Below are 26,254 nucleotides of genomic sequence, written 5' to 3'. Positions count from 1 at the left end.
TTTTCTTTCTCAGTTGTCTTTAGGAGCAGCATTCTAGTTGTCACAAGCCTAGACCCTCTCGCGGCTGTAGACGGTAATGTTTTCAGTATGAATTAACATGTAAAAACATGTTAAATTATATATATTTTGATATATAAGTCACACCTGACTATAAGTCGCAGGACCAGCCAAAGTAGGAAAAAAGTGCGACTTATAGTCCGGAAAATACGGTAAATCTGCGAGTCGGGCAGGCAAAACGCCCCACTATTGGGACACTCCCCTTGTGGAATGATGCATGGTGGATGACAGAACAAAACCACAGCACGGCCAGAACGCGGCACATCTGTGCCTGGTGGAATCCCTGGGTAAGTCCTACTCTCAGCTCTCTGAAGACTGAAGCGGTTTTAGTCCTGGTCAAATTTTCCTTGCCATTCCTAGGACTGCTTCTGAGATACTTGATACTGTATATATAGGCTAAACTGATCATTCAGGATCTACAGTTAGGTACTTGGACAGTGACAATTTTCATAATTTTGGCCCTGTGTGCTAACACAATGAATTTGAAATGAAATCATCGAGATGAAATTGTAGTGCAGACTTTCAGCTTTATTTTGAGGGTATTTACTAGCCTGGTTGGGAAGGTTCATTCACAGCCCATTTCCAAAGGGGTGCCCAAAAGCCCCTGGGCGCAATTGGATCAATTGGTCCTACCAATCGGGCCAACGATACGGGTGACGTAGCAGTGACAGCGGCATCAACGGGTTGCTGCGCTTCGGTGGCTGTCATGTTGAATGTAAACAAAAAGCTGCTTGCCGTTGCTGCGCTATCATTGTGTAAAGCCCGCCTCAACAGTTGGGATTTGTGCCTTGATTTGGAAAAATTGGAAATGGGCTTGAATGGGCTCTTGGCCAGGCTAGGTATTTACATCAAAATCGGAGGAAGTAAATTATTTTTAATTATAAATAAAATGTTCATTCTTAATACTTTGTTGAGAATCCTTTGCAGGCGATGACTGTCTGAAGGCTGGAACCCATAGACATCACCAAACATTTGGTTTCGTCCTTTTGATTGCTTTGCCAGGCCTTGGCTGCAGCTGTCTTCAGCTGTTTGATTGCAGGTCTTTCTGCCTTAAGTTTTGTGTTAGGCACAATGACAAATAAAGCAAACTTGCTTAAAAAAGGAACTACATGCTGTTTTCAGGTAACGTTACTGTTGACATTCAAACACCACTTGAATTGATGTACGAGGGATTGCAATAGTGTATATATATATATATATATATATATAATAGTGTGTTTTGAAAAATATCTTTATACTACAAGGCTATATTTATTTTATTTGTATTTGTTATTTATATATTATATTATTTTATTGTCATTACTTGTTTTCCCTATTTTCATACAGAAGTTTAGTTTGCTAAATATGTTTTTAGTTGGATATTGGATGTGAAAACACATCAGGAGTAATTTATATAGTTCTATTTTATAGCGATCGGTTATCTGTTCAAAAAAATTACTATGTTCTATGCAAAATGTTCTATTAAAGAAAAGATAGAAAATACATTTTTGTGTGTGCGCTGTAAAGTGGTTAGAAAAAAAGCAGGTCAAACTCAATGAAAAATCGGAAATCAGAATCGGCCTAGAAAATTGTATTCGGTGCATCTCTATTCAGAATTCATGAGGCTGCTTCCATCTTCTGTCATATCATCAATAAACACTAGAGACCCAGTGCACTGGAAGCCATGCATGCCCATGCCATTACACTGCCTCCACCATGTTTGATATATAATGTGGTGTGCTTCGGATCAAGAGCCGTCCCAAGCCTTGTCCATACTTTTCTCTTCCCATCATTCTGCTACAGGTTGATCTTAGTTTCATCAGTCCAAAGAATGCTGTTCCAGAACTTGGCTGGCTTTTTTAGATGTCTTCTGGCAAACTCTAATCTGGCTTTTCTATTGAAAAATGAGGCTTATGAATGGTTTGCACCTTGTGGTGAACCCTCTGTATTTGCTCTTGTGAAGTCTTCTCTTTATGGTAGACTTGGATAATGATATGCCTACTTCCTGGAGAGTCTTCTTCACTTCACTAGATGTTATGAAGGGGTTCTTCTATTTACCAAGGATCCTGCAATCATCAACCACTGTTGTCTTCTGTGGACGTCTGGGCTTTTTTGTACTGCTGAGCTCACCAGTGCGTACCAAACTGTTGATTTGGCCACTCCTAATACTTCTGCTCTCTCTCTGATAGATGAAACAGCGTTTGACTCAATTACTTTAAGTCCCTTGAAATGAGGGGACTATGTATGAAAATGTTTGCAATTCCTAAATTTTGATGTAAATACCCTCAAATTAAAGCTGAAAGTCTGCACTACAATTCCATCTCGATGATTTCATTTCAAATCCATTGTGTTAGCGCACAGGGACAAAATTATGAAACGTGTGTCACTGTCCAAATATTTCCGAACCTAACTGTATTTTGATTCAAAATAATTTATGAAATTTGTGATAAGCTGAAAGACAATTACATAATACTAGATAGTATACCACTGTTCAAAGATATAACAGTGCTGTGGTACTCAGCTAACGATTGGGTATATTTGTGTTGGTGTGGTGGGGAACCTTGGCCAGCAGTGTTTTTCCACATCCTGGAGGTCCAGCCAGCAGCACACCAGATGGAGCACTGAGCCCCAGAGCTCTGAACTGCTCTGGAGACCGCACCGGGGCCTGCAGGACACAGACACACAGACAGACACAGACACAGATCACACCAGGGCCACTCCACCACTGTACTCCATAGAACCCAGTCTGTTCATCTTGTAGCTGTAGATGATGTCACAGACCATGAATGTCAGTGATTTGTATCCAATAATATGTGGAGAACCAGCCAGCTCACAGTTTGAGAAGCACATCTTACGTTTTTTAAGAATTCATTTATTTTGTATTTAAGGGTAACATCGTTATTCTTCAACCTGGACCCTAGTTTTCCATGCTTTTGTGTCTAATGGCGTTTTTCCACTACAAGGTACCTGCTCGACTCAGCTTGGCCGTGGTGCCCCGTCCTCTTTTTTCCATTGCACCCTCATGCGTGAGGCGAGCGTGGCTGGTCGTCATAGCGACGCCGCAGGAAACTGCCGCGACACACACACAGAACGTTGTGTGTTGGTTTTCTCTGCATGTGGCTGTTGCCACAGCCAGAAGACAAATTTTGTTTCAAAAGAAGCTGGAGGCAGCAAAAAACTAAACAAAAAAAACAACACCGCTGGCTCCGCCCCCGTCTGTCGCTAGCAATGACTAAGTGATTAGTGACGATTCTCTCCAACCAATCAGTAGTCTGCAGGTTTTCACGTCACCTTTTGGTATCGCCTCAGCTCACTTGGAACCTCGACGGAGGTAATGCTAAAAAAAGTACCTGTTGGCAGGTACCAGGTACTTTTTTTCATAATGGAAACCAAAAAAGGCAAGTCGAACAGGTACCATGTAGTGGAAAAACGCCATAAGTAACTGATTGAAACATTTCCTTTTTTTTTTAAATTGGTCCACTATTAAGCAAGACCGCTGTCAGCAGCGAAACAAGCTAAAATGCAACATTAATGGGAAATTGCACACATTCAATTTACGTCCACTAAAAGTTCTGTTTTTACCACTGATACGCTCAGATTATTATTCTAAGTGTCTGACAACATTATGGAAAGGATTCCTTCAGAGGTCCACCTTTTTGTTAAAGAGGAAGATCCTTTTTGTTTGACATGAAACGTCCCGAAATCGCTGAACTCCATTTAATTAAACCGTAATTGTATCAATATAAAAGACTTCATTCAAAGTCAACAGTCACAAAAAAATCAGAAGCAGTCTTGGTTCCTCTTTCCACTGTTCCAACAATCATCACTCTGGTTTGGTTGAAATAAACCCTTAATTTATCTATTTACATGTGAAAATATGCTGGCTCTATAGAGATAAAAACATTGTCTATTTAAATTGAGTCTGGTGAGTTTGAGCAATTTCTAGTTTAGTCTAGTAGGATTTTACTCTTGAACAAAAAGGTCTATCTCAGTAGGGATCCTTATTGAATGTTGTCAGACACTTAGAATAACAATCTGAGTGGCCGGTTAGCTCAGTTGATAGAGCAGGCACACATATACAGAGGTTTATTCCTAAATGCAGAAGGTCCAGGGATCAAGTCCGACCTGTAAAGGTTTCCTGCATGTCTTCAACCCTCTCTCTCCCCTTTCATATGTGAACTCTCTCTATCTATCTTTAAAAAAGAACAACAATCTGAGCCAGTGAGTCAGTGGCAAAAACAGCACTCGGAAATAGACGGTTCGCATTTGCCATATATAATTACACTGCATAGAAGAGGACGACGCGCTACATGCACGGATCACCCCGCGCCGTGATGAATCTTGAGTATGCGCTATGTAAGTTTCGTAACTAAGCTTTAAAGGAACACTTAACCAGACTGAAAATACATGATAAATACTGGCTGGTAATCCTAAGGATACTGTATGCAAATTTCGGAGCCGAGCATTAAAGGGACACTTAACCAGACTGAAAATACATGATAAATGCTGGCTGGTCAGTTTACAGTCTAGACTTGTTAACATTTAAGCTAGACGGAAAGACCATGAGGGATACGGTCTGTTCAGCTCATAGTCTGCTTATTGTTCCAACTAGATTGGTCTGTTTTTAACACAGCTTAGCCCAGAAATTGTTCGAAGGTGTTTATAATATTCTTCATGTTTAACATAAGAATTCACTAGACCTGTTTCAATTAACCTGTGACTTAAGACAGGAGGTGTAGTTTTGAGCTGGAGTTTTGCGCAAACTGCCTTTGATGTGGTCACGCAGCTTACAAATAGGGGAGGGGGTCGGTGGTCTCAGAGGGTTATTATTTTATTTTACTTTTTATATATTGTCACACCTTGCTCAGAGCTAACAGTTCACCCTTTGCTACAGATTTGTCAGCAAAATCCGGTAGGGTACTCAAGACACATATGTGTGTAAATTTTGAAGATGGCTGAGCTTTCAATCCTTTCAGTTAACATCAGGGGGCTAAACAGGCCGATCAAACAAGCTAAATTCCAGGACTATTTAAGAAGGAAAAACAGTGTGCATTTGTCGCTGTGCACTGTCACGGAAATGCGCACTCACCGTAGACAAAAGCAGTAAAGACTTATCAGGCAGGATATCTTATATATGTTCAGGGCTGGGTACCGAACGTCGATACCTTTATGGCACCGGAAAAAACTCCAATCCTATGAGTATCGAAAAATTATTTATCTTTCGGTGCCAAATGCACATACACACGGAGAGGTGCGGACGGAGTAAACTGTCTGCAGTTTTGTTGAAGTCACAGAGAGTCACGGTTGGTTTCAAGTGTGTTTACAGTTTTTCAAAACTTCACGCAGACAGTGTTTGCTGCGATATGATATTAATGGCGAGCCGAAAGCGGTCATGGTCGTGGACCCGTGGATGTGTCTATGGTCGCGGTGCTGTTGACGTTACACTTCCTCTTAGACAAGCAGGCAGAACGGTGGTTTCTCTGCCCTGATGACTGACTGACAGGCTGAGCTTGCAAGGCAAGGCACTTTTAATAATGTTACTCTGAGTGAGCAGTTTTACTGTTTTGATTCACAATTAAGGTGGAAAATAAAAGCGTTGCGTTTAATGTATTTTTGTTGATGTTGAAATGGATTTTAAAACATATGGTATCGAAAAAAGTATCGTTAGGAACCGGCATCAAAACTGAGGTATCGAAATTGGCACCGGATCGAAAGATTTTGAACGATACCCAGCCCTATATGAGTACCACAATAAGGAGTAGGAAAATTGCCTTTGTTTCAATATATATGCACCGGCTACATATGATGAAAGTTTTTTCCCACGCCTAACCAATGAATTGCTTTTTCTCAACAAATATTGACTAATCATAGGGGGAGACATGACTTGATTTAAATCAGGATAGATCAGGGGTCAATCCCACGAAAGCCCAAAAACGCATATCGGACATGTTTAAAGGGGTTATAGAATGCAAAACCGATTTTACCATATCACTAGTTGAAAAATGACAGTTTGGTGGGTAAATAGGACATACACTACTGGTCAAAAGTTTTAGAACACCCCAATTTTTTTTGTTTTTTATTGAAATTTTAGCAGTTCAAGTCCAATGAATAGCTTGAAATGGTACAAAGGTAAGTGGTGAACTGCCTGAGGTTAAAAGTATTTTGTGATTATTATTATTATTATTATTATTATATATTCTTCACCATCAAAAGGCACTTAGAAACTGGGGGAAACTGTTACAGGAAGAGGTCTGGCAGACCCAAAGCCACAACAGAATCAGAAGACAAGTTTCTGAGAGTCAACAGTAGGGCTGAACGATTTTTGAAAATAATCTAATTGAAAAATATTTTTTTTAAGCTCTATGTCTTCTGTATTATTCAACAAAGACAAACAATAAATCATTGTATAATATGAACAACACACGATTACACACTAGACAGTTAAATAAGTAAAAATATAGTATGTATGTATATATATATATATATATATATATATATATATATATATATATATATATATATATATGTACTATATATCTATGTGTGTCTATATATATATATATATATATATATATAATATATATATAGACACACATACATATATAGACACACATACATATATAGACACACATACATATATAGACACACACACACGGGTGTATTTTTTTTTTACAGTGCACAGAGAGGAGCTGCCTCCAGCGCCTCCCCCTCGTGAAGTTGCGTGCCGTGTGCATGACACCGTCAACATTGCACTTGCTCAGCGAGGCTATCGTTCCGTTAGTTGGTAGTGGTCTTGCCGTGGGATTAACTGTACTAATAAAACCGCTGAAACACCGCGGTCACGCTGCTTTGAAAGCTCCCCGAACATCATTTATCAGTCTGATTGTTACCCCTCTCAGTGGCAGCTCCTCCATGCCATATCTTTATAACGGAGCTAACCGCTAACCGGAGCTAACCGCTAATCAGAGCTAGTCGTTACCAACCGAGCCTTCAGTTCTGTGTGCCTGTATCCATTAACTGCATGTATGGACTCTAGCCCGAACAAAACCCTTCATTTTAGTAAAATGGCTGTAAAAGTTTTAAACTTCAACTCAGAGTTGTTTGAATGACAGAGATCAGCTCAAGGTACGGCGTAGCGTTAGCGTGCCAAGTTGATGCTTTCTCTGCGGTGTGCAGACTGATTTGCTCTCGCGAGTCATGTGACCAAATCGCAGCCTTTGCAATTAGGAAATCGCGTTTTAACATATCGCGATATTATCGCAAATGCAATTAATCGTTCAGCCCTAGTCAACAGCTTGCGTGATAGGCGGCTCACAGGACAACAGCTTCAAGCACAGCTTAATAGTGGTCGTAATAAGCAAGTCTCAGTTTCAACTGTAAAGAGAAGACTTCGAGCTGCATGTTTGATAGGTCGAGTTGCAGCAAGAAAGCCATTGCTAAGACGTCAGAATAAGAAAAAGAGGCTTGCCGGGGCCAAGAAACATCGTCAATGGACTACTGAAGTCTGGAAGAAGGTGTTATGGACTGATGAATCAAAATTTTAAATCTTCGCTTCATCATGCAGGATTTTTGTACGCCGTCGAGTAGGCGAAAGGATGGTTCCTCAGTGTGTGACATCAACTGTCAAACATGGAGGAGGAAACATGATGGTCTGGGGCTGTTTTGCTGGATCCAGGGTCACTGATTTGTACAGAGTTGAAAGGCACCCTGAACCAAAACGGCTACCACAGCATTTTGCAGCGCCATTCAGTACTCTCTGGTATGCGCCTAGTTGGTCAAGGGTTCATCCTACAGCAAGATAATGACCCAAAACGTAAGTCCAAGCTATGCCAGAACTACCTTAGCAAAAAAGAACACGATGGTAAGCTTAAAAACATGGAGTGGCCAGCACAGTCACCACACTAAAACCCCATTGAGCTGGTTTGGGATAAACTGGACAGAAAAGTGAAAGCAAAGCAACCTACAAGTGCCACACATTGATGGGAACTTCTGCAACAGAGTTGGGAAGAACTTTCTGAAGAATATTTGATTTCCATTGTAGAAAGAATGCCACGAGTGTGTTCAGCTGTTATATCTGCCAAAAGGGGCTACTTTGAGTGAAAAATTTAGAATACATTTTGGTTTATAAATTGATTCCATGATTTCTTTTTTAACTTCAATTGTTCATTTGTTCTATTCTTTAATTTCAGAGTACAATAAGACACTGAACTGCATGAATTTCAATAAATACCTGGAAAAACTGGAGTGTTCTAAAACTTTTGACCAATAGTGTACATAGAACCTCAAAATCCCATTGACACCTCTTTCCTCTGCAAATCTCACAATTTGAAACTGCCTCTAAAAACGGGCAAATCCCAACGAGCCTCATTTGGCTCTAGTCTTTGTCATGCCCCAACATTTATATAGGCTACACCACTGACCTGAGGCCAGCTAGTCTTCTGAATCTAGGTCGCGCAGATCTCTGCTATTCCATTAATAAATTAACTTCTGAGACTTTTTTATATGAGAAATCAACTATGTAAAGCTCAAATATGGGCCGTTTTACGAAAATTGATGGTTAATTGCAAATTTGGTAAGACAGTGTCGGACTTCACGAGCTCCACAATCTGCCGGGACAGGTGGTGGCTGCTGGCCGGGTTTGCTGCCTTCCCTGTCGGCCTCTCCCCCTTCACAGACCCGCTGAGCTGGAGCTCTGTCAGGATCTCACACACAAGCTGCCCTGTGTACTTTATAAAAAAGAACGTTTGGAAGTTTTTCCAAGGATATTGAAAATGAACCATGGTCGCAGTGTTCACAGTGTCTGGAACACTGTGAGTGTTCCAGACTGTAAAACGGAATAGCTTACTGGCCCAGAGAAAAGTGTTTCAAACGAGTATATCGGATGAGAGGGAGTTGTGGATCTAACGCAGCACTGCAGAGGCACTGGCAGAGGACAGGCTTGCAGGGGTTCACTCTCCATGCTTACTAGCTACGATGTGAGTTGTGATTCTTTGGTGGATGTTTTTTATGTCCCAAGGGAAACGTTACAACAACACTAGTTGTAATGACAGTGTCGAAACTGCATTTTGTATCGGCTGTTTTAGCTGCCGTGGGTTGTGCCCGGGCATGTCACAGACAGTGTGTGTCTGGGTGTGCGCAGCTCTGTCTGTCTGTCTGTCTGTCTGTCTGTCTGTCTGTCTGTCTGTCTGTAATATGAGACCTGCTATATCATCTCCAATGTATTGTGTGAGTGGTTCCTCAACCAGTCAGCGCGCAGCTCATCTAAATACTCATGAGCATACCATATTTGGAAGAAAATCGGTCGTTCCAAATAGAGCCATTACACAGGGTTAGCCTGTGTAATTTTCGGCCCAACCAATGTTACATACCTTATTAGGAGACCTTAAGGAACAGTGTGAAATACTGCATATAATCATTATATCACCCCTTTAAAGCAGTTGTGGAATCCCACCATCTTACAGATATATGGAGGATGCACAATCCTACTAGCAAGGATTACAGCTTCTTTTCCACATGCCACCTCACCCACTCCCGCATTGATTATATGTTGTGCTCCAGTGAGTGAGCAATTTAATAATTCCCTTCTCCAGAACACAGCTTTTGATACAGAATTTAGAACCAAACTGGCTGAATTTATATCAATTAATACCGACTCAGTTTCTAAACCCTGCATACAGTACAGGCCAAATGTTTGGACACACCTTCTTATTCAATGCGTTTCCTTTATTTTCATGACTATTTACATTGTAGATTCTCACTGAAGGCATCAAAACTATGAATGAACACATGTGGAATTATGTACTTAACAAAAAAGTGTGAAATAACTGAAAACATGTCTTATATTAGTTTCTTCAAAGTAGCCACCCTTTGCTCTGATTACTGCTTTGCACACTCTTGGCATTCTCTTGATGAGCTTCAAGAGGTAGACACCTGAAATAGTTTTCCAACAGTCTTGAAGGAGTTCCCAGAGATGCTTAGCACTTGTTGGCCCTTTTGCCTTCACACTGCGGTCCAGCTCACCCTAAACCATCTCGACTGGGTTCAGGTCCGGTGACTGTGGAGGCCAGGTCATCTTGCACAGCACTCCATCACTCTCCTTCTTGGTCAAATAGCCCTTACACAGCCTGGAGGTGTGTTTGGGGTCATTGTCCTGTTGAAAAATAAATGATGGTCCAACTAAACGCAAACCGAATGGGATGGTATGTCGCTGCAGGATGCTGTGGTAGCCATGCTGGTTCAGTATGCCTTCAATTTTGAATAAATCCCCAACAGTGTCACCAGCAAAGCACCCCCACACCATCACACCTCCTCCTCCATGCTTCACGGTGGGAACCAGGCATGTAGAATCCATCCGTTCACCTTTTCTGCGTCGCACAAAGACACGGCGGTTGGAACCAAAGATCTCAAATTTGGACTCATCAGACCAAAGCACAGATTTCCACTGGTCTAATGTCCATTCCTTGTGTTTCTTGGCCCAAACAAATCTCTTCTGCTTGTTGCCTCTGCTTAGCAGTGGTTTCCTAGCAGCTACTTGACCATGAAGGCCTGATTCGCGCAGTCTCCTCTTAACAGTTGTTCTAGAGATGTGTCTGCTGCTAGAACTGTGTGGCATTCATCTGGTCTCTAATCTGAGCTGCTGTTTCCACTAAATTCCACTAATTAACCCTGACAAGGCACACCTGTGAAGTGAAAACCATTTCAGGTGACTACCTCATGAAGCTCATTGAGAGAACACCAAGGGTTTGCAGCGCTATCAAAAAGCAAAGGGTGGCTACTTTGAGGAATCTAAAATATAACACATAATTTCAGTTATTTTAGAATTAAGAACTGGGTCAACCAATAACCTTAGAGGAACTTAAATCAGCATTAAAAACAGTTGAAGTTCTGAATTCCATCAGAACTTCTTCTACAGTATTTTGACATATTAGGACCTACCATTTTACAAGCTTTAACTTCAGCCATAGAGAAGGGTACTTTCCACCAACAAACTAACACCGCGCTGATTTCCGTTATGCCAAAGAAGGGTAAAGTTCCTACAGATTGCTTAAATTACAGGCCCATCAGCCTCATCGGGACTGATATTAAGCTTTATTCCAAAGTCCTGGCTCTCCGCTTAGAGCGCTTTATCGAGAAGTTAGTCTACCCCGACCAATCAGGTTTTATACCCAAGCGTCATGCTGCAGACAATATACGTAGACTATTTCATGTAATAGAAGAAGCCAAAAACCTTCCAACAACAGCAGCAGTTTTATCAGTGGATAAGGAAAAGGCTTGGGGGCCAAATTCATTGACATGGTGAGTACTCTATATGTGAATCCCACGGCCATAGTCTCAACCAACGGATTGCACTCTCAGCCATTTCCCATTAAGCAGGGCTCGCGACAGGAAGGTCCGCTATCCCCCATGCTATTTGCAATCTCTCTTGAACCGTTAGCCCAAGCCATAAGGCAAAATAAAATCTGTAATATCCAGATTAAATCCAGTAGCAGCTCAATATCATTATTTGCAGATGATATTTTGTTGTACATTGCTGATCTTGAAGACTCTATTCCAAAAATTCTTAGGATTTTCAACGGATTTGGCTCAATCTCCGGCTATAAAATTAACTGGAATAAATCTAATCTTCTTTTATTGAACAACAGGCATGTGGCATCAACCATTAGTGTTACAATACCAACCCAAAGCAAAATTACATATTTGGGCATCACCATACACGCATCCCTACAGCAAGTTGTCCAGGAAAACTATGAAACTATATTAAGTAGTGTTCAAAGGGATCTGGCCAATTGGTACAATGATTCCCTTTACCCCCACCAATAAATTTCAACGTACCTCAAACACGGGAGGCTTGGCCCTCCCCAACCTTAAAGTGTACTACAGTGACAGAGGCCTACTGTAAACAAGTTATTCAATGAGAAAGGTATGTTGAGTTTTGAAGACCTAAGAGCTAGTTTTGAGGTCCCCAGGATATCCTTCTTCTTGTATCTGCGCTTAAGATCAGCCCTAAAATGTTATGGAGTACCATGGGGAAACAGTCTTGAGGCACACCCAGTCATTAAATGGTTTTTTGATTTTCCTGTGAGAGGATTGGGCCGGTTACACACTGCCTGCGTTACATTTATATCTGCATTTATATCAAAACCTAGAGAGTTTCAAACATCAACATGTCATTTATTAATATGTATTTGTGTCTAAAAGACATATATACATATTTTCCTATTCTATTTTGCCTGGAAACGCTTCCAACACGTTTGCGTGTTGTGTGAAAAATAGGCGTCGGTTCTATTTCTAGCAGGCACACGTTTTCGGCGCAGCTCGAGTGTGTCACGCAGGCAGTGTGTAAGCTCTAACCTGTAATGGGAGCCGAAATATAAACAGACACGCCACGCAGCTGACACGCTCGCGCAACGCATCCCGTGTGTAACCGGCCTTAGCGTCCAAGATAGATACTTGCAACAGTTTAGCATACTAAACTGTTGCAAGTATCTATAGGAGAACTCCCAATAACAAGGAAATGGGAGCGAGAGCTGAGCCCTGAGGGGAATGCAATTAATTGGGAGACAGTTTGGGACAACATTTCCCATTGCTCCAAGAACTAGGGCTTTGACTCCGAACTTTAAAAAAATATTATATATATATATATATATATATATATATATATATATATATATATATATAGAATTAATAAATATTCAAATATATTCGAATATACCATTGTATCTGTATGTTCTGTGTGTTCTAAATATAAAAAAAACACAATAAAAAATGTATCTAAAAAAAACAAACTACAGTTTTTAAACACAGGTGAGAGGGTCTCCGTGTGTGTGACAAACGATATGAAAATGAGAAAGCTCATCTCAGGGAGTTTAATCGATAACTTTTTTAAAGTTTGACAAAAAGGTAAAGATCCCAGAGTCAAGGATGCAGCTTCTTTCCATCTGGATGATGGATGTTAAACATGAAGGTTCCTGCTGTGTGTTTACCAGTATGGCCATGGTGAGCTCCTCTCTGATGTCCTGCAGGGCTCCCACATCCTCCCAGGTGACATCGGGCACGGTGGCGAAGCCCTCCCTCTTGGCTGAAGGCTGGATACTGGCCAGAGAGGCCTTGAAGTCTGACATAAGGATGCACAGGCCGGCCAGCTCTTCCTCCGACAGTGTCTCAGTGCTTTTCAGCAAATGCAGCAGGTGCCAGAGCTCCCCCTGCTGGACCCAAAACACAACTCATTATAATGACAAAGGGAAACAGGAAATATAAGCCAATTAAAAAAAATACCCCAGTACCAAAATTCAAAACACAGAACTCAAAACTGTTATCACTCTCAGACTAACTGACAGGTACAAAAATTACATTATAGCGCGTAGTTTCTGCCGCCCCCATGAGGAATTCTAAGTAATGACAACACTGTCGGCGCATCCACATGACACAAGCCTTCAGTGATGGCGCACCACCCCCCACCCCTCCTCCACACAGTTGCGAGTAGCCAACTGTAGTTGTTTATGTCTTAGGGAAAAAATAAAATCACGTGCAACATTATGATTTTGTATATCTTTGTTATATATTATTTTTTGTTGCTGGTGTTTTTGTTTTGTTCATTTTTGTTTTGTCCTTTTTAGACTATATGCTATGTATATAGTATATTTATATAGCATATGCTGTGTATATAATTAGGCACAGCTCACTCTAATGTATTTGATTGTCTCTTTTAAAGTTAACTGGGCTGAGCCCTCTGTGTTTTGACTAGAATTATTTCACAAGAAGGAGCTCATACCTTTGAGAGGGGAATATGCTTCAGTAACTAATAATGAACTGTGCTGTATGTATTTTGTTTTTGGACTTGATTTGCAAATTAATGAATAAAACATACAAGCAATGGAAGCTCAAATAGAGTTTTTAGTTGCTTTAAAAAATAAAGTAAGTTGTGCACTATAGGTTTATTAATGTTTTCAGATGAAACACAGCAGGGCAACACACCTACATTATCATGTATGACCAAATTACATGGCCAACTTTTCACAAAGAAAATAGTTTTTAAACATATTTTTACACAGACTTTAGGTTGGCACACATCCAATAGTTGCTATTTTCTTAGCTGTAAAAGGAGCTTCTGTTAATAGGAGCACAGCTCAGAATGAGCTTCCAGTTTCAAAAACAAACAATAGGGACAAAATGCAAATGATCTGTTAAAATTTTTTTGCAGAGGGCTTCAAAGTTAGTGCCCAGTAATATTTGTTCCTAAAATGTACTAAAGTTTCACATTACATGTTAAGCCATATTTGAGACTGAGAATATGACCACAAATATTAATGTACTGAATATCTTGTAAAACAATTTAATTCTGCTGGCAAAATATTATTTACAAAAAAAGTAGATCTCCTCCCATTTTAAAGCATTTAAAAAATAATTATTCTAAGTAATCCTCTCTTACACACTTTTACAAGAATCTTTTATAAGACAACCTATCCTTTTCTTTTTTTAATACAATTTGATTATTTCACTTACTAATTTAAATGATTTGCTTTTATCAGTGCTATTTGTGGCAGTCATGTTCTCAGATGGATTGTAATGTACTAACATATTCTACAGATGTCTGTTCAAAACATTTGTATTTGATAAATTGGGAAAAATGTGATTGAAATATAAAAGTGTAAACAGATGCACACTGGTGTTATGTTGCAGTAAAGGATGGCGTTCAGGCACACATGGCACAGCATAGAGCTGCTATTAAAGCTATAGTGCGTAGTTTTGGTCTCCCCGATGAGGAATTCTAAGTAATGACAACAAAACTGTTGGTGCGTCCACATGACGCAAGCCTTCCGTGAAAGTGCACCACCCCCACCCTTCCTCCACACAGTTGCTAGTAGCCAAGGAGGACACGGAGGATTAAAAAAACATGATGGACTCTTCAGAAGAAGTAATTATCTTCACTCGAGTTTCTGCGTGGGAAAGTTGCCTGACGACACAAATCTTCTCAACATAGCCATACTAAGAAATACAGAGAGAGTTGTGTGGAGCTGACGGTCTTAATCAGCTTTCTGGGACATAAGGACTTAAGACATTTCTTAAGGCAGGTGTGTGTCCAAAAAATTGTATGCTAGCCTACGGCCCTATTATCACCAACACATTGACTAACTTTAAACAGGTGGAGGAGCAACTATGCTACATCAACAAGTGGCATTTGAACACCCCAATTTGGCACAATACACACTTAATGTCTGGTAACAAACCCTTTGCTTGTAAGCAGTGGAGTGACAGAGGCATTTATACTGTAAACAAGTTATTCAATGAGAAAGGTATGTTGAGTTTTGAAGACCTAATATAATATAAAAAAAAGTTATGCACTAAAGCTTTAACACTGCTAGAACGGTGTAAGACAGTTTTTATAAACGTCAGCCAGCGATACAAAGCATATAAAACATTGATTAACTGCCTGCATCTTTTCAGAAAACATAGATTATTTTATGACTGAGCAAGAAGTACAGTAGGATACTGAGTGGAAGGAGTGTGAGGTGTCTGGTTGAAGCTCCTTCTACCTGCAGGGGATCCTGTGCTGACTCTTCCTCAGGTACTGGCTCAGTGTCGTTGGTCTGTTGTTCTCTGACCTCTCCGTCGCTCACAGCAGCCTCAGCCAGATCTCTGCGTGTTAACAGCTCTTCAGTGGCGCTCCAGCTTTGTCCTCTTATCTCCAGCAGAACCCTGTGGACAGCACTCATGGCAGCTTCGCGGCACAGAGCCATGAGGTCTGCGCCCACGTAGCCGGGGGTGAGCCGGGCCAGCTGCTGGTAGTCAAAGTCCTCCGGCAGCTTCAGCTTTCGACACAGTGTCTTCAAGATCCTGACAAAGCACAGAGGATTCGGTTTCAGTATTCGAACAGTTTGAATATCATCAGAGTCAAAAAACTGTGATAATTTGGCAAATGCTTGAATCCTAAAGATTTGCAAATATCCTTGTTAGGGATCGACCGGTACTGGTTTTTCAAGGCCGATGCAGATTATTAGTAGTTAGATTAGTAGTAAGACTTTGGAATGTTACAAAGTCCAACACAAAACTTAGTTTAAATGCTTTAATAAATTATAAACTTTCAACATAATACCCAATAAAAGATAGTGTTGTGGGCAGGACATTAAGTCAGACTCAGTGGTGAGTGAAAACGAAGCAGAGGGACAGATACCGAGCTGTAGCCGAGCCAAAGTAGCGCACTTCTTTTTTTTTTTTTTTTAAGGATACATTTTTTATTCAATTTTTAATTTTAAACAATAACAGAACATACAAACACACTTAAACAAGAACAACCCCCCTCTCCCACCCCCCACCCTCCGTGGTCTCGAGGAAAAGAAAGAAAAAAACAAACAAAAACAGAAATCACACCTTGCCTAGTCGCCCTCCTCTACTTCTTGTGATGCTGAGGTTATTAGGACTGATACTTGTGCTGCTGCACCTTTCAATAGGTCTATAGTAGATGATTTGGCTTTGTTAATCCTTGCTGTAGAGAGCTCAAGCATAACTACAGTGCCTTGCGAAAGTATTCGGCCCCCTTGAACTTTTCGACCTTTTGCCACATTTCAGGCCTCAAACATAAAGATATAAAACTGTATTTTTTTGTGAAGAATCAACAACAAGTGGGACACAATCATGAAGTGGAACGAAATTTATTGGATATTTCAAACCTTTTAAACAAATAAAAACTGAAATATTGGGGGCAATATTATACAGCCCTTAATTTAATATTTTGTAAGCCACCTTTTGCTGCGATTACAGCTGTAAGTTGCGGAGGTATGTCTCTATCAGTTTTGCACATCGAGAGCCGACATTTTTGCCCATTCCTCCTTGCAAAACGGTTCGAGCTCAGTGAGGTTGGATGGAGAGCGTTTGTGAACAGCAGTTTTCAGTTCTTTCCACAGATTCTCGATTGGATTCAGGTCTGGACTTTGACTTGGCCATTCTAACACCTGGATATGTTTATTTGTGAACCATTCCATTGTAGATTTTGCTTTATGTTTTGGATCATTGTCTTGTTGGAAGACAAATCTCCGTCCCAGTCTCAGGTCTTTTGCAGACTCCATCAGGTTTTCTTCCAGAATGGTCCTGTATTTGGCTCCATCCATCTTCCCATCAATTTTAACCATCTTCCCTGTCCCTGCTGAAGAAAAGCGGCCCAAACCATGATGCTGCCACCACCATGTTTGACAGTGGGGATGGTGTGTTCAGGGTGATGAGTTGTGTTGCTTTTACGCCAAACATAACGTTTTGCATTGTTGCCAAAAAGTTCGATTTTGGTTTCATCTGACCACAGCACCTTCTTCCACATGTTTGGTGTGTCTCCCAGGTGGCTTTTGGCAAACTTTAAAACGACACTTTTTATGGATATCTTTAAGAAATGGCTTTCTTCTTGCCACTCTTCCATAAAGGCCAGATTTGTGCAGTATACGACTGATTGTTGTCCTATGGACAGAGTCTCCCACCTCAGCTGTAGATCTCTGCAGTTCATCCAGAGTGATCATGGGCCTCTTGGCTGCATCTCTGATCAGTCTTCTCATTGTATGAGCTGAAAGTTTAGAGGGACGGGCGGGGCCGTAGATTTGTAGTGGTCTGATACTCCTTCCATTTCAATATTATCGCTTGCACAGTGCTCCTTGGGATGTTTAAAGCTTGGGAAATCTTTTTGTATCCAAATCCGGCTTTAAACTTCTCCCCAACAGTATCTCGGACCTGCCTGGTGTGTTCCTTGTTCTTCATGATGCTCTCTGCGCTTTACACGGGACCTCTGAGACTATCACAGAGCAGGTGCATTTATACGGAGACTTGATTACACACAGCTGGATTCTATTTATCATCATTAGTCATTTAGGTCAACATTGGATCATTCAGAGATTCCTCACTGAACTTCTGGAGAGTTTGCTGCACTGAAAGTAAAGGGGCTGAATAATTTTGCACGCCCACTTTTTCAGTTTTTTATTTGTTAAAAAAGTTTGAAATAGCCAATGAATTTCGTTCCACTTCATAATTGGGACCCACTTGTTGATTCTTCACAAAAAATTACAGTTTTATATCTTTATGTTTGAGGCCTGAAATGTGGCAAAAGGTCGAAACGTTCAAGGGGGCCGAATACTTTCGCAAGGCACTGTATGTCCAGAAAATACGCCAACCACTGTTTTATACAAAGCGAGTGGGGGGGGGGAGCCAGCGCTGAGCTATAATTTTCTTGGTCGCGGTTGAGCCAGCTAACCAAACTTTATTTCGTCTCCCAAGCAGCTGTAATTTAGAGTCGTTATTAAGTAACAAAACAATCGAGTCAGTAGTAATTCGACATCCTATCACATCAGATATTGTTGATGTTGTTTTGGAGACTTATCTCTTCTGAGGTGTCCAATATGTCCTATGACATACAGTACAGGCCAAAAGTTTGGACACACCTTCTTATTCAATGCGTTTCCTTTATTTTCATGACTATTTACATTGTAGATTCTCACTGAAAGCATCAAAACTATGAAAGAACACATATGGAATTATGTACTTAACAAAAAAAGTGTGAAATAACTGAAAACAGGTCTTATATTTTATATTCCTCAAAGTAGCCACCCTTTGCTCCGATTACTGCTTTGCACACTCTTGGCATTCTGTTGATGAGCTTCAAGAGGTAGTCGTCTTGAAGGAGTTCCCAGAGATGCTTAGCACTTGTTGGCCCTTTTGCCTTCACTCTGCGGTCCAGCTCACCCCAAACCATCTCGATTGGGTTCAGGTCCGGTGACTGTGGAGGCCAGGTCATCTGGCACAGCACTCCATCACTCTCCTTCTTGGCCAAACAGCCCTTACACAGCCTGGAGGTGTGTTTGGGGTCATTGTCGAGTTGAAAAATAAATGATGTGGTAGCCATGCTGGTTCAGTATGCCTTCAATTTTGAATAAATCCCGAAAAAAGTGTCACCAGCAAAGCACCCCCACACCATCACACCTCCTCCTCCATGCTTCACGGTGGGAACCAGGCATGTAGAATCCATCCGTTCACCTTTTCTGCATTGCACAAAGACACGGCGGTTGGAACCAAAGATCTCAAATTTGGACTCATCAGACCAAAGCACAGATTTCCACTGGTCTAATGTCCATTGCTTGTGTTTCTCCAAACATCTCTTCTGCTTGTTGCCTCTCCTCAGGAGTGGTTTCCTAGCAGCTACTTGACCATGAAGGCCTGATCTTAACAGTTGTTCTAGAGATGTGTCTGCTGCTAGAACTCTGTGTGGCATTCATCTGGTCTCTAATCTGAGCTTCTGTTAACTTGCGATTTCTGAGGCTGGTGACTCGGATGAACTTATTCTCAGCAGCAGAGGTGACTCGGTCTTCCTTTCCTGGGGCGGTCCTCATGTGAGCCAGTTTCGTTGTAGCGCTTGATGGTTTTTGCGACTGCACTTTCACAGTTTTCGCAATTTTCCAGACTGATTCACCTTCATTTGTTAAAGTAATGATTGCCACTCGTTTCTCTTTACTTAGCGGATTGGTTCTTGCCATAATATGAATTCTAACAGTTGTCCAATAGGGCTGTCGGCTGTGTATCAACCTGACTTCTGCACACCACAACTGATGGTCCCAACCCCAATAAAAAGGGAAAACATTCCACTAATTAACCCTGACAAGGCACACCTGTGAAGTGAAAACAATTACAGGTGACTATCTCATGAAGCTCATTGAGAGAACACCAAGGGTTTGCAGTGCTATCAAAAAAGCAAAGGGTGGCTGCTTTGAGGAATCCAAAATATGACATGTTTTCAGTTATTTCACACTTTTTTGTTAAGTACATAATTCCATGTGTTCATTCATAGTTTTGATGCCTTCAGTGAGATTCTACAATGTAAATAGTCATGAAAATAAAGGAAACGCATTGAATGAGAAGGTTTGTCCAAACTTTTGGCCTGTACTGTATGTTGAAGTGGATCTGCTGGTGATTTGGGTTCTTGGAACAGTGGGAAATGTTGTCCCAAACTGTCTCCCAATTAATTACGTTCCCCTCCGGGCTCAGCTCTCGCTCCCATTTCTTTACTATTACGAGCTTTCCTATGGATACTTGCATCAATTTAGCATAAGTCCTGGACACTAATCCTCTCGCGGGAAAATCAACAAGCCATTTAATGATTGGGTGGGTCTCGAGACTGTTTCGCCGTGGTACTCCATAACATTTCAGGGCTGATCTTAGGCGAAGATAAAGGAAAAAGGATGTCGTAGGGATCTCCAAGCTAGTTCTCAGGTCCTCAAAGCTCAACATACCTTCCCCACTGAATAACTGGTCTAGAGTATAAATACCTCGGTCACTCCACTGGTTACAAACAAAAGGTTTGTTACCAGACATTAAGTGCATGTTGTGCCAAAGTGGGGTGCTCAAATGCCACTTATTGGTGCAGCGAAGTTGCTCCTCCACCTGTTTAAAGTTGGTCAATGTGTTGGTGATAACAGTGCCATAGGCTAGCATACACTTTTTTGGACACACACCTGCAAAGGCAAGGTCTTGCAGTCTTAGACTTCCAGTGAGGTTTTGCTCTATTTCTCTCAATGGAACTGTAGATGAGGGGTCTATCCACACTCTGAGGGCCCGTAGCTGAAATGCTCTATGGTACACTTTAAGGTTGGGGAGGGCCTGGCCTCCCGTGTTGTGGTACTTTGCAAGGTAGAGTATTTTAGCCTAGGTTGTTTACTATTCCAAATATACTGCAGGATTACGGCATCAAGGTAAGGGGATCATTGTACTTAAGAAGTTCACACAAGGAACAATGTTCATTTTAACAACAGCAATCCTGGACCGTAGCGATGCCGGCAGCGCAGACCAATTAGTCAGATCCCTTTGAACACTACTTAGTATAGTTTCATAGTTGTCCCTGACAACTTGCTGTAGCGATGCGTGGATGGTGATGCCCAAATATGTAATTTTGCTTTGGGTTGGTATTATATCACTAATAGCTGATATCACCTGTTTGTTGTTCAACAGGAGCAGATTAGAATCCAATTGATTTTATAGCCAGAGATTGAGCCAAATTAGTTAAAGATCTTAAGGATTTTTGGAACAGAGTCCTCAAGGTCAGATATGTACAGTAAAATATCATCTGCAAATAACGATATTGAGTTGTTATTGGATAAAATCTGGACATTACATATTTTATTTTGCCTTATGGCCTGGGCTGAACGGTTCAAGAGAGATCACAAATAGCATGGGAGATCCAATCCAATCCACTTTATTTATATAGCACAATTTAAACAGACAAGGTTACCAAAGTGCTTCACAGAGATAAACATATAAAACAAAAGGAACAACAAAATAAATACAATAACACTAACAATGACAGCGACCGCGACAACGAAGACCACAGCAGCTCTCACAGTGAATCAAAAGCCAGGGAATAAAAATATGTTTTTAAACGAGATTTAAAGGTGTGGAGGGTGACCACAGTACTACTACTACTGTTGCTTAATTAAATATAACATCAAAAGAGAGAAGTTGTCTGAGTCCGTGTTTTAAACAGACACACCTGGGGCGAAGTTGGGAACCAGAATCAGTTTTAAATACAGTCCTAATCTAGTCCTCACTAACACGGGCCCAATTATAGTAACTACATGAAAACTTCACTGTTGTTGCATGAAATGTCGTTTGTGTTTAGCCTACATCATCATTTTCTATCATGTGAAACAAGAGGCCAAGCCTGGCCAAGGTGGTGAAGCTGCAGACAGACGCTCAACAGTGTGCTCCTCAGCAGTCAGCTCCCCCTGCTGTTCATAAGGTGCCTCTGCACCTTTTCGTTTCAGACGCTCCCACCACCCTTTGGGCCACGCCTCCTCATTTACATTGACATGTGTCAAGTCCAAACGAAAAGGCAATGTTAAATGGAAATTCAAAAGCCAAATATTAAATCCAAATGGAAATCCAATGTTAAATTGAAATTAAAAAGCCAAATATTAAATGAAAATTAAAAGCCAATGTTAAATTGAAATTCAAAAGCCAAATATTAAATTCAAAAGCCAAAGCCAAATGGAAAATTAAAAAAAAATAATAATATTTTTAATTTGATCTCGCTTTGTTTTCTCTTTGGACTTTCAATTTGAATTATGAATAAATATTTCCTCCATAATTTAGTGACTTAAAAACAAACAATAAAATCTTGAAATGTATTCTAAAATGTACAGGGAGCCAATGGAGTGAGGCCAAAATTGGAGTAATGTGTTCGTGTTTCCGTGTTCCTGTTAGCAGACGAGCAGCTGCATTTTGGACTAACTGTAGGCATGAAAGGGAAGTTTGGTTCACGCCAATGTAAAGTGCATTGCAGTAGTCCAAACGGGTCGAAATAAAAGCATGAATCACTTGTTCAAAAATTTTAAAAGATAACACAGGTTTAATTTTAGCTAAAAGCCTCAGTTGATAACTGGATTTAACCACCATGTTTATTTGCTTGTCAAGCTTAAGATCACTGTCAATTTTAATGCCTAGATTGGTAACAACTGGCTTTACATATTGCTGCAGGGAACCAAGGTTTACGGGAGTGGAGTCACAAACCCATGGGAGATAGCGGGCATCCCTGTCTCGAGCCTCGCGCAATGGGGAATGGCTGTGGCAGTGTTGGTTTGTTGATGAAAGGTGCCCCTCTCAATGGCCGAGGTTAGAAGAGGTTGTAAAATGATAGGTCCTAGTGTGTCAAAGAACTGTAGTAAGAGTTCCGATGGAATTCCATCCAACCCCGGTATTTCCCCTTTAGCTGTTTTTAGCGCTGATTTGAGTTCCTCTAACGTAATAGGCTGACCCAGTTCTTCTGCCTCTTCTGGGTCAAGAAGAGGCAGGTTTAGCCCTTTTAGGAACTTTTGGCACTGCGTCGGATCTGGATTGCAGGAGGATTCATACAGCTTTGAATAAAAGGATTGGAAAGTGGCAGTAACCTCATAAGGATTCGTTGACATACCTCGGTCCGTGCGGATGCTATTGATAGCAACTCTGGACTCCCTTTGTTTTAATTTCAGAGCTAGCAATTTGCTTGGTTTACAGCCGTTAAAATAGTTATTTCGCCACTCTGTGCATTATGAATTCAGCTCTCCTTTTTAGCAAGTCATTTAGCTCTGCTCGATTTGTGACTAAGAGTATGTGTAGATTTAGAAAAACAAGTCTTAAGAGATTGCTCTAACGATTTACAACGTTCTTCCAACTCCTCAATCCTTGCCTCTCTTTTTCTTCAAATTTGCTGCAAAGGAAGATGTGAAATCTCTAATAAATCCTTTAGTGGCTTGCCAGATGTACGCCGGGTCCGAAACTGAGCCAGTATTGATTGATATGAAATCCGCTAGTTTGGCTCCAAATTCTATATTAAAAGCTGTGTTTTGGAGAAGGGAATTATTAAATTGCCACCTTCTAGATTTTTCTCCTAACATATCACAATGGAGTGTGGTTATCAGTGCATTGTGGTCAAATAGGATTGCTGGTTCCATTGCTATTGTGTGGAACATTGCCTTAAGTACACTGGAGCACAAAAAATAATCAATGCGGGAGTGGGTGCGGCGACGTGTGGAAAAAAAAAGTGTAATCCTTGCTAGTAGAATTGTGCATTCTCCATATATCTGTAAGATCTCGGGATTCCATAACTGCATTAAACATGTCCGATATGTGTTTTTGGGCTTTTGTGTGGCTGACCCCTGAAGAGATACGTTTCTAAAGCCATTCCTACTCCCTATTGCACGTTCTGCCAACCTGAACAAACTGGAACTTTCCTGCACATGGTCTGGGAGTGTGAACAGGTGCATGAGTTTTGGAATAACGTGCCCCTCGCCTGGCATCATGGCGGTACAGAAAGTCGGAAGAAAGCAGCAGAGACATATTTGATTATGATTGTGTCAGATAAAAAGCAAGTGCCTTGCAGTGGAAGGTGGTAAAATAGGTGGACGATTTATTGAAGTGAAAAATTCCACAAATTTGAAAGTACATTTGAGAAGCGCACAGGAGGCACTGCATGAAAAGTGGGATTTTTGTCAGTAAGCGGCACTGTAGATTGTCTCGGAACTTCAGGTTTACGACTGTACACGGCAATATACAGGCAACACCGAAAACTGCTGTGAATTGTCGGAAATTGACGTGAGCCTTGCTTGGCAGTTGTCCCCCCATGACCCCCCCTCCCTCTAATTCTAGGGGAGGCTTTAACATGTAAATGAAAATGCTGTGAGCTATGCAAATCAGGGTAGCAGCAGGGGGAGTTTTACCCCAGGTGACATTTTTCTAAAAGGTATTAACTTCATGGACAATAAATCAGGCTCAGTATAGCCTAATTGTAGACTCTTCAATTTTAGCTTGAATTGATTTATTTAATGAAAGTATGCTAGATTAATTACTGTGTATGTCATTAGCAATGACCAATGTTACACAAAATAATTTATTTCAACAATTAGTTTTAATAAGGCTTTGCCACAAAGGTAAAATGTGCATTCCATGCAAACATCACAGTCTCCTAGAGCACAACCACTGTGCATAGTGGCATGACTACAGTGACCTTTTCTTTGGTCTTGCTCATCCAAGATTGTCTGGTGGAATGGAGACAGAGGCACCACTGTACAGTTTTCTATTATAAGTCTTTCTGCTGACACCAAAACACTGTGCTTCACATAAAGCATATCAGCTTTGTCATTTCATGACAAGGTCCCAACCATTTGTCTTCTTAAAATACTGGCAAATTCAGCACCACATTCACATGTCCATGACATATGAAGCTGTTGGCTCTGCTGAAATGGCCTCATTATCTAGACTCTATTGTTATTAAGCTATCCCAGTATTCCATTAAAACTCCCTGTAATTCACCTCCACACCAGTGTGTGCGCTGTTCGCGCCCTGCTGGTTAATCTGCTCCTCTTTGTTTCTCTCTATCACTCTGCCCCGCCCCCTACCCCCGACTTCACTGCTTTGATTTGAAAATAGTGGAGGGAGATGAGTCCGAGAGTTAGAGCAAAAGCTTTCAAAGTATGGGAGTATTTCAGGCCAACTGGTAAAAGAGTTGTCTGTACACTCTGTCAAACTTCACTTGGAAACACACAGGAGTTGTTGAAGACGTACGGAGCGTTTTTTTCTCTCCTCCATATCACCTCCGGGGCTCCGTAAAGATGCGCCCACAGAAAAGGATATATGTTTGCCAACTTTTCTTTTGGGTGAACAGTGTCACAGCTTTTTGTCAATCGGATGTATTTGTCTCTTTAATATATTTTCAAAGTACCTAGGGAGGTGTTCCAGGCACGTCCAGCTGGGAGGAGGCATCGGGGAAGACCCAGGACTAGGGGGAGGGATTATATCTCCAACCTGGCCTGGGAACGCCTCGGGATCCCCCAGTCGGAGCTGGTTAATGTGACTCGGGAAAGGGAAGTTTGGGGTCCCCTGTTGGAGCTGCTCCCCCCGCGACCCGACACCGGATAAGCGGACGAAGATGGATGGATGGAGAAATAAATAGATCTATCTATCTATCCATCCATCCACATATACACACACATTATATATATATATATATATATATATATATATATATATATATATATATATATATATATATATATATATATATACATATATATACACACATATATATACACACACACACATATATATATGCACACACACATATATATATATACACACACACACATATATATATATATACACACACACACACATATATAATACACACATATACACACGTGTGTGTGTGTGTGTGTGTGTGTATATATATATATATATATATGTATGTATATATATATATATATATACATACATATATATATACAGGATCTCATCTCAGTACCTAATGGCAGTCAGGCTACCTCTGGCGAGCACATGGAGGGCTGTGCGGCCCCCCAAAGAAATGCCACCCCACACCATTACTGACCCACTGCCAAACCGGTCATGCTTGAGGATGTTGCAGGCAGCAGAATGTTCTCCACGGCATCTCCAGACTCTGTCACGTCTGTCACATGTGCTCAGTGTGAACCTGCTTTCATCTGTGAAGAGCACAGGGCGCCAGCGGCGAATTTGCCAATCTTGGTGTTCTCTGGCAAATGCCAAACGTCCTGCACGGTGTTGGGCTGTAAGCACAACCCCCACCTGTGGACGTCGGGCCCTCATACCACCCTCATGGAGTCTGTTTCTGACCGTTTGAGCAGACACACGCACATTTGTGGCCTGTTGGAGGTCATTTTGCAGGGCTCTGGCAGTGCTCCTCCTGCTCCTC

General features: G+C 41.1%; 1 protein-coding gene across 1 annotated transcript in view; it reads right to left on the bottom strand.

Annotated features, from left to right (window-relative positions):
* nvl (nuclear VCP like) overlaps nt 1-26,254 on the bottom strand; it is a 68,373-nt gene that overhangs the window by 12,696 nt on the left and 29,423 nt on the right. Inside the window, exons 13-15 of the mRNA XM_039783506.1 lie at nt 15,570-15,870; nt 13,020-13,241; nt 2,597-2,701 (exon numbers count right to left, since the gene is read on the bottom strand). Of these exons, the coding sequence (XP_039639440.1) occupies nt 2,597-2,701; nt 13,020-13,241; nt 15,570-15,870 (628 nt within the window). The remainder of the gene's footprint in view (nt 1-2,596; nt 2,702-13,019; nt 13,242-15,569; nt 15,871-26,254) is intronic.

This window comes from Perca fluviatilis, chromosome 19, assembly GCF_010015445.1.
Source record: "Perca fluviatilis chromosome 19, GENO_Pfluv_1.0, whole genome shotgun sequence".
Classification (NCBI taxonomy): Eukaryota; Metazoa; Chordata; class Actinopteri; order Perciformes; family Percidae; genus Perca; species Perca fluviatilis.
The sequence above is the reverse complement of the archived record's forward strand: the minus strand, read 5'-3'. Positions and strand labels throughout refer to the sequence as shown.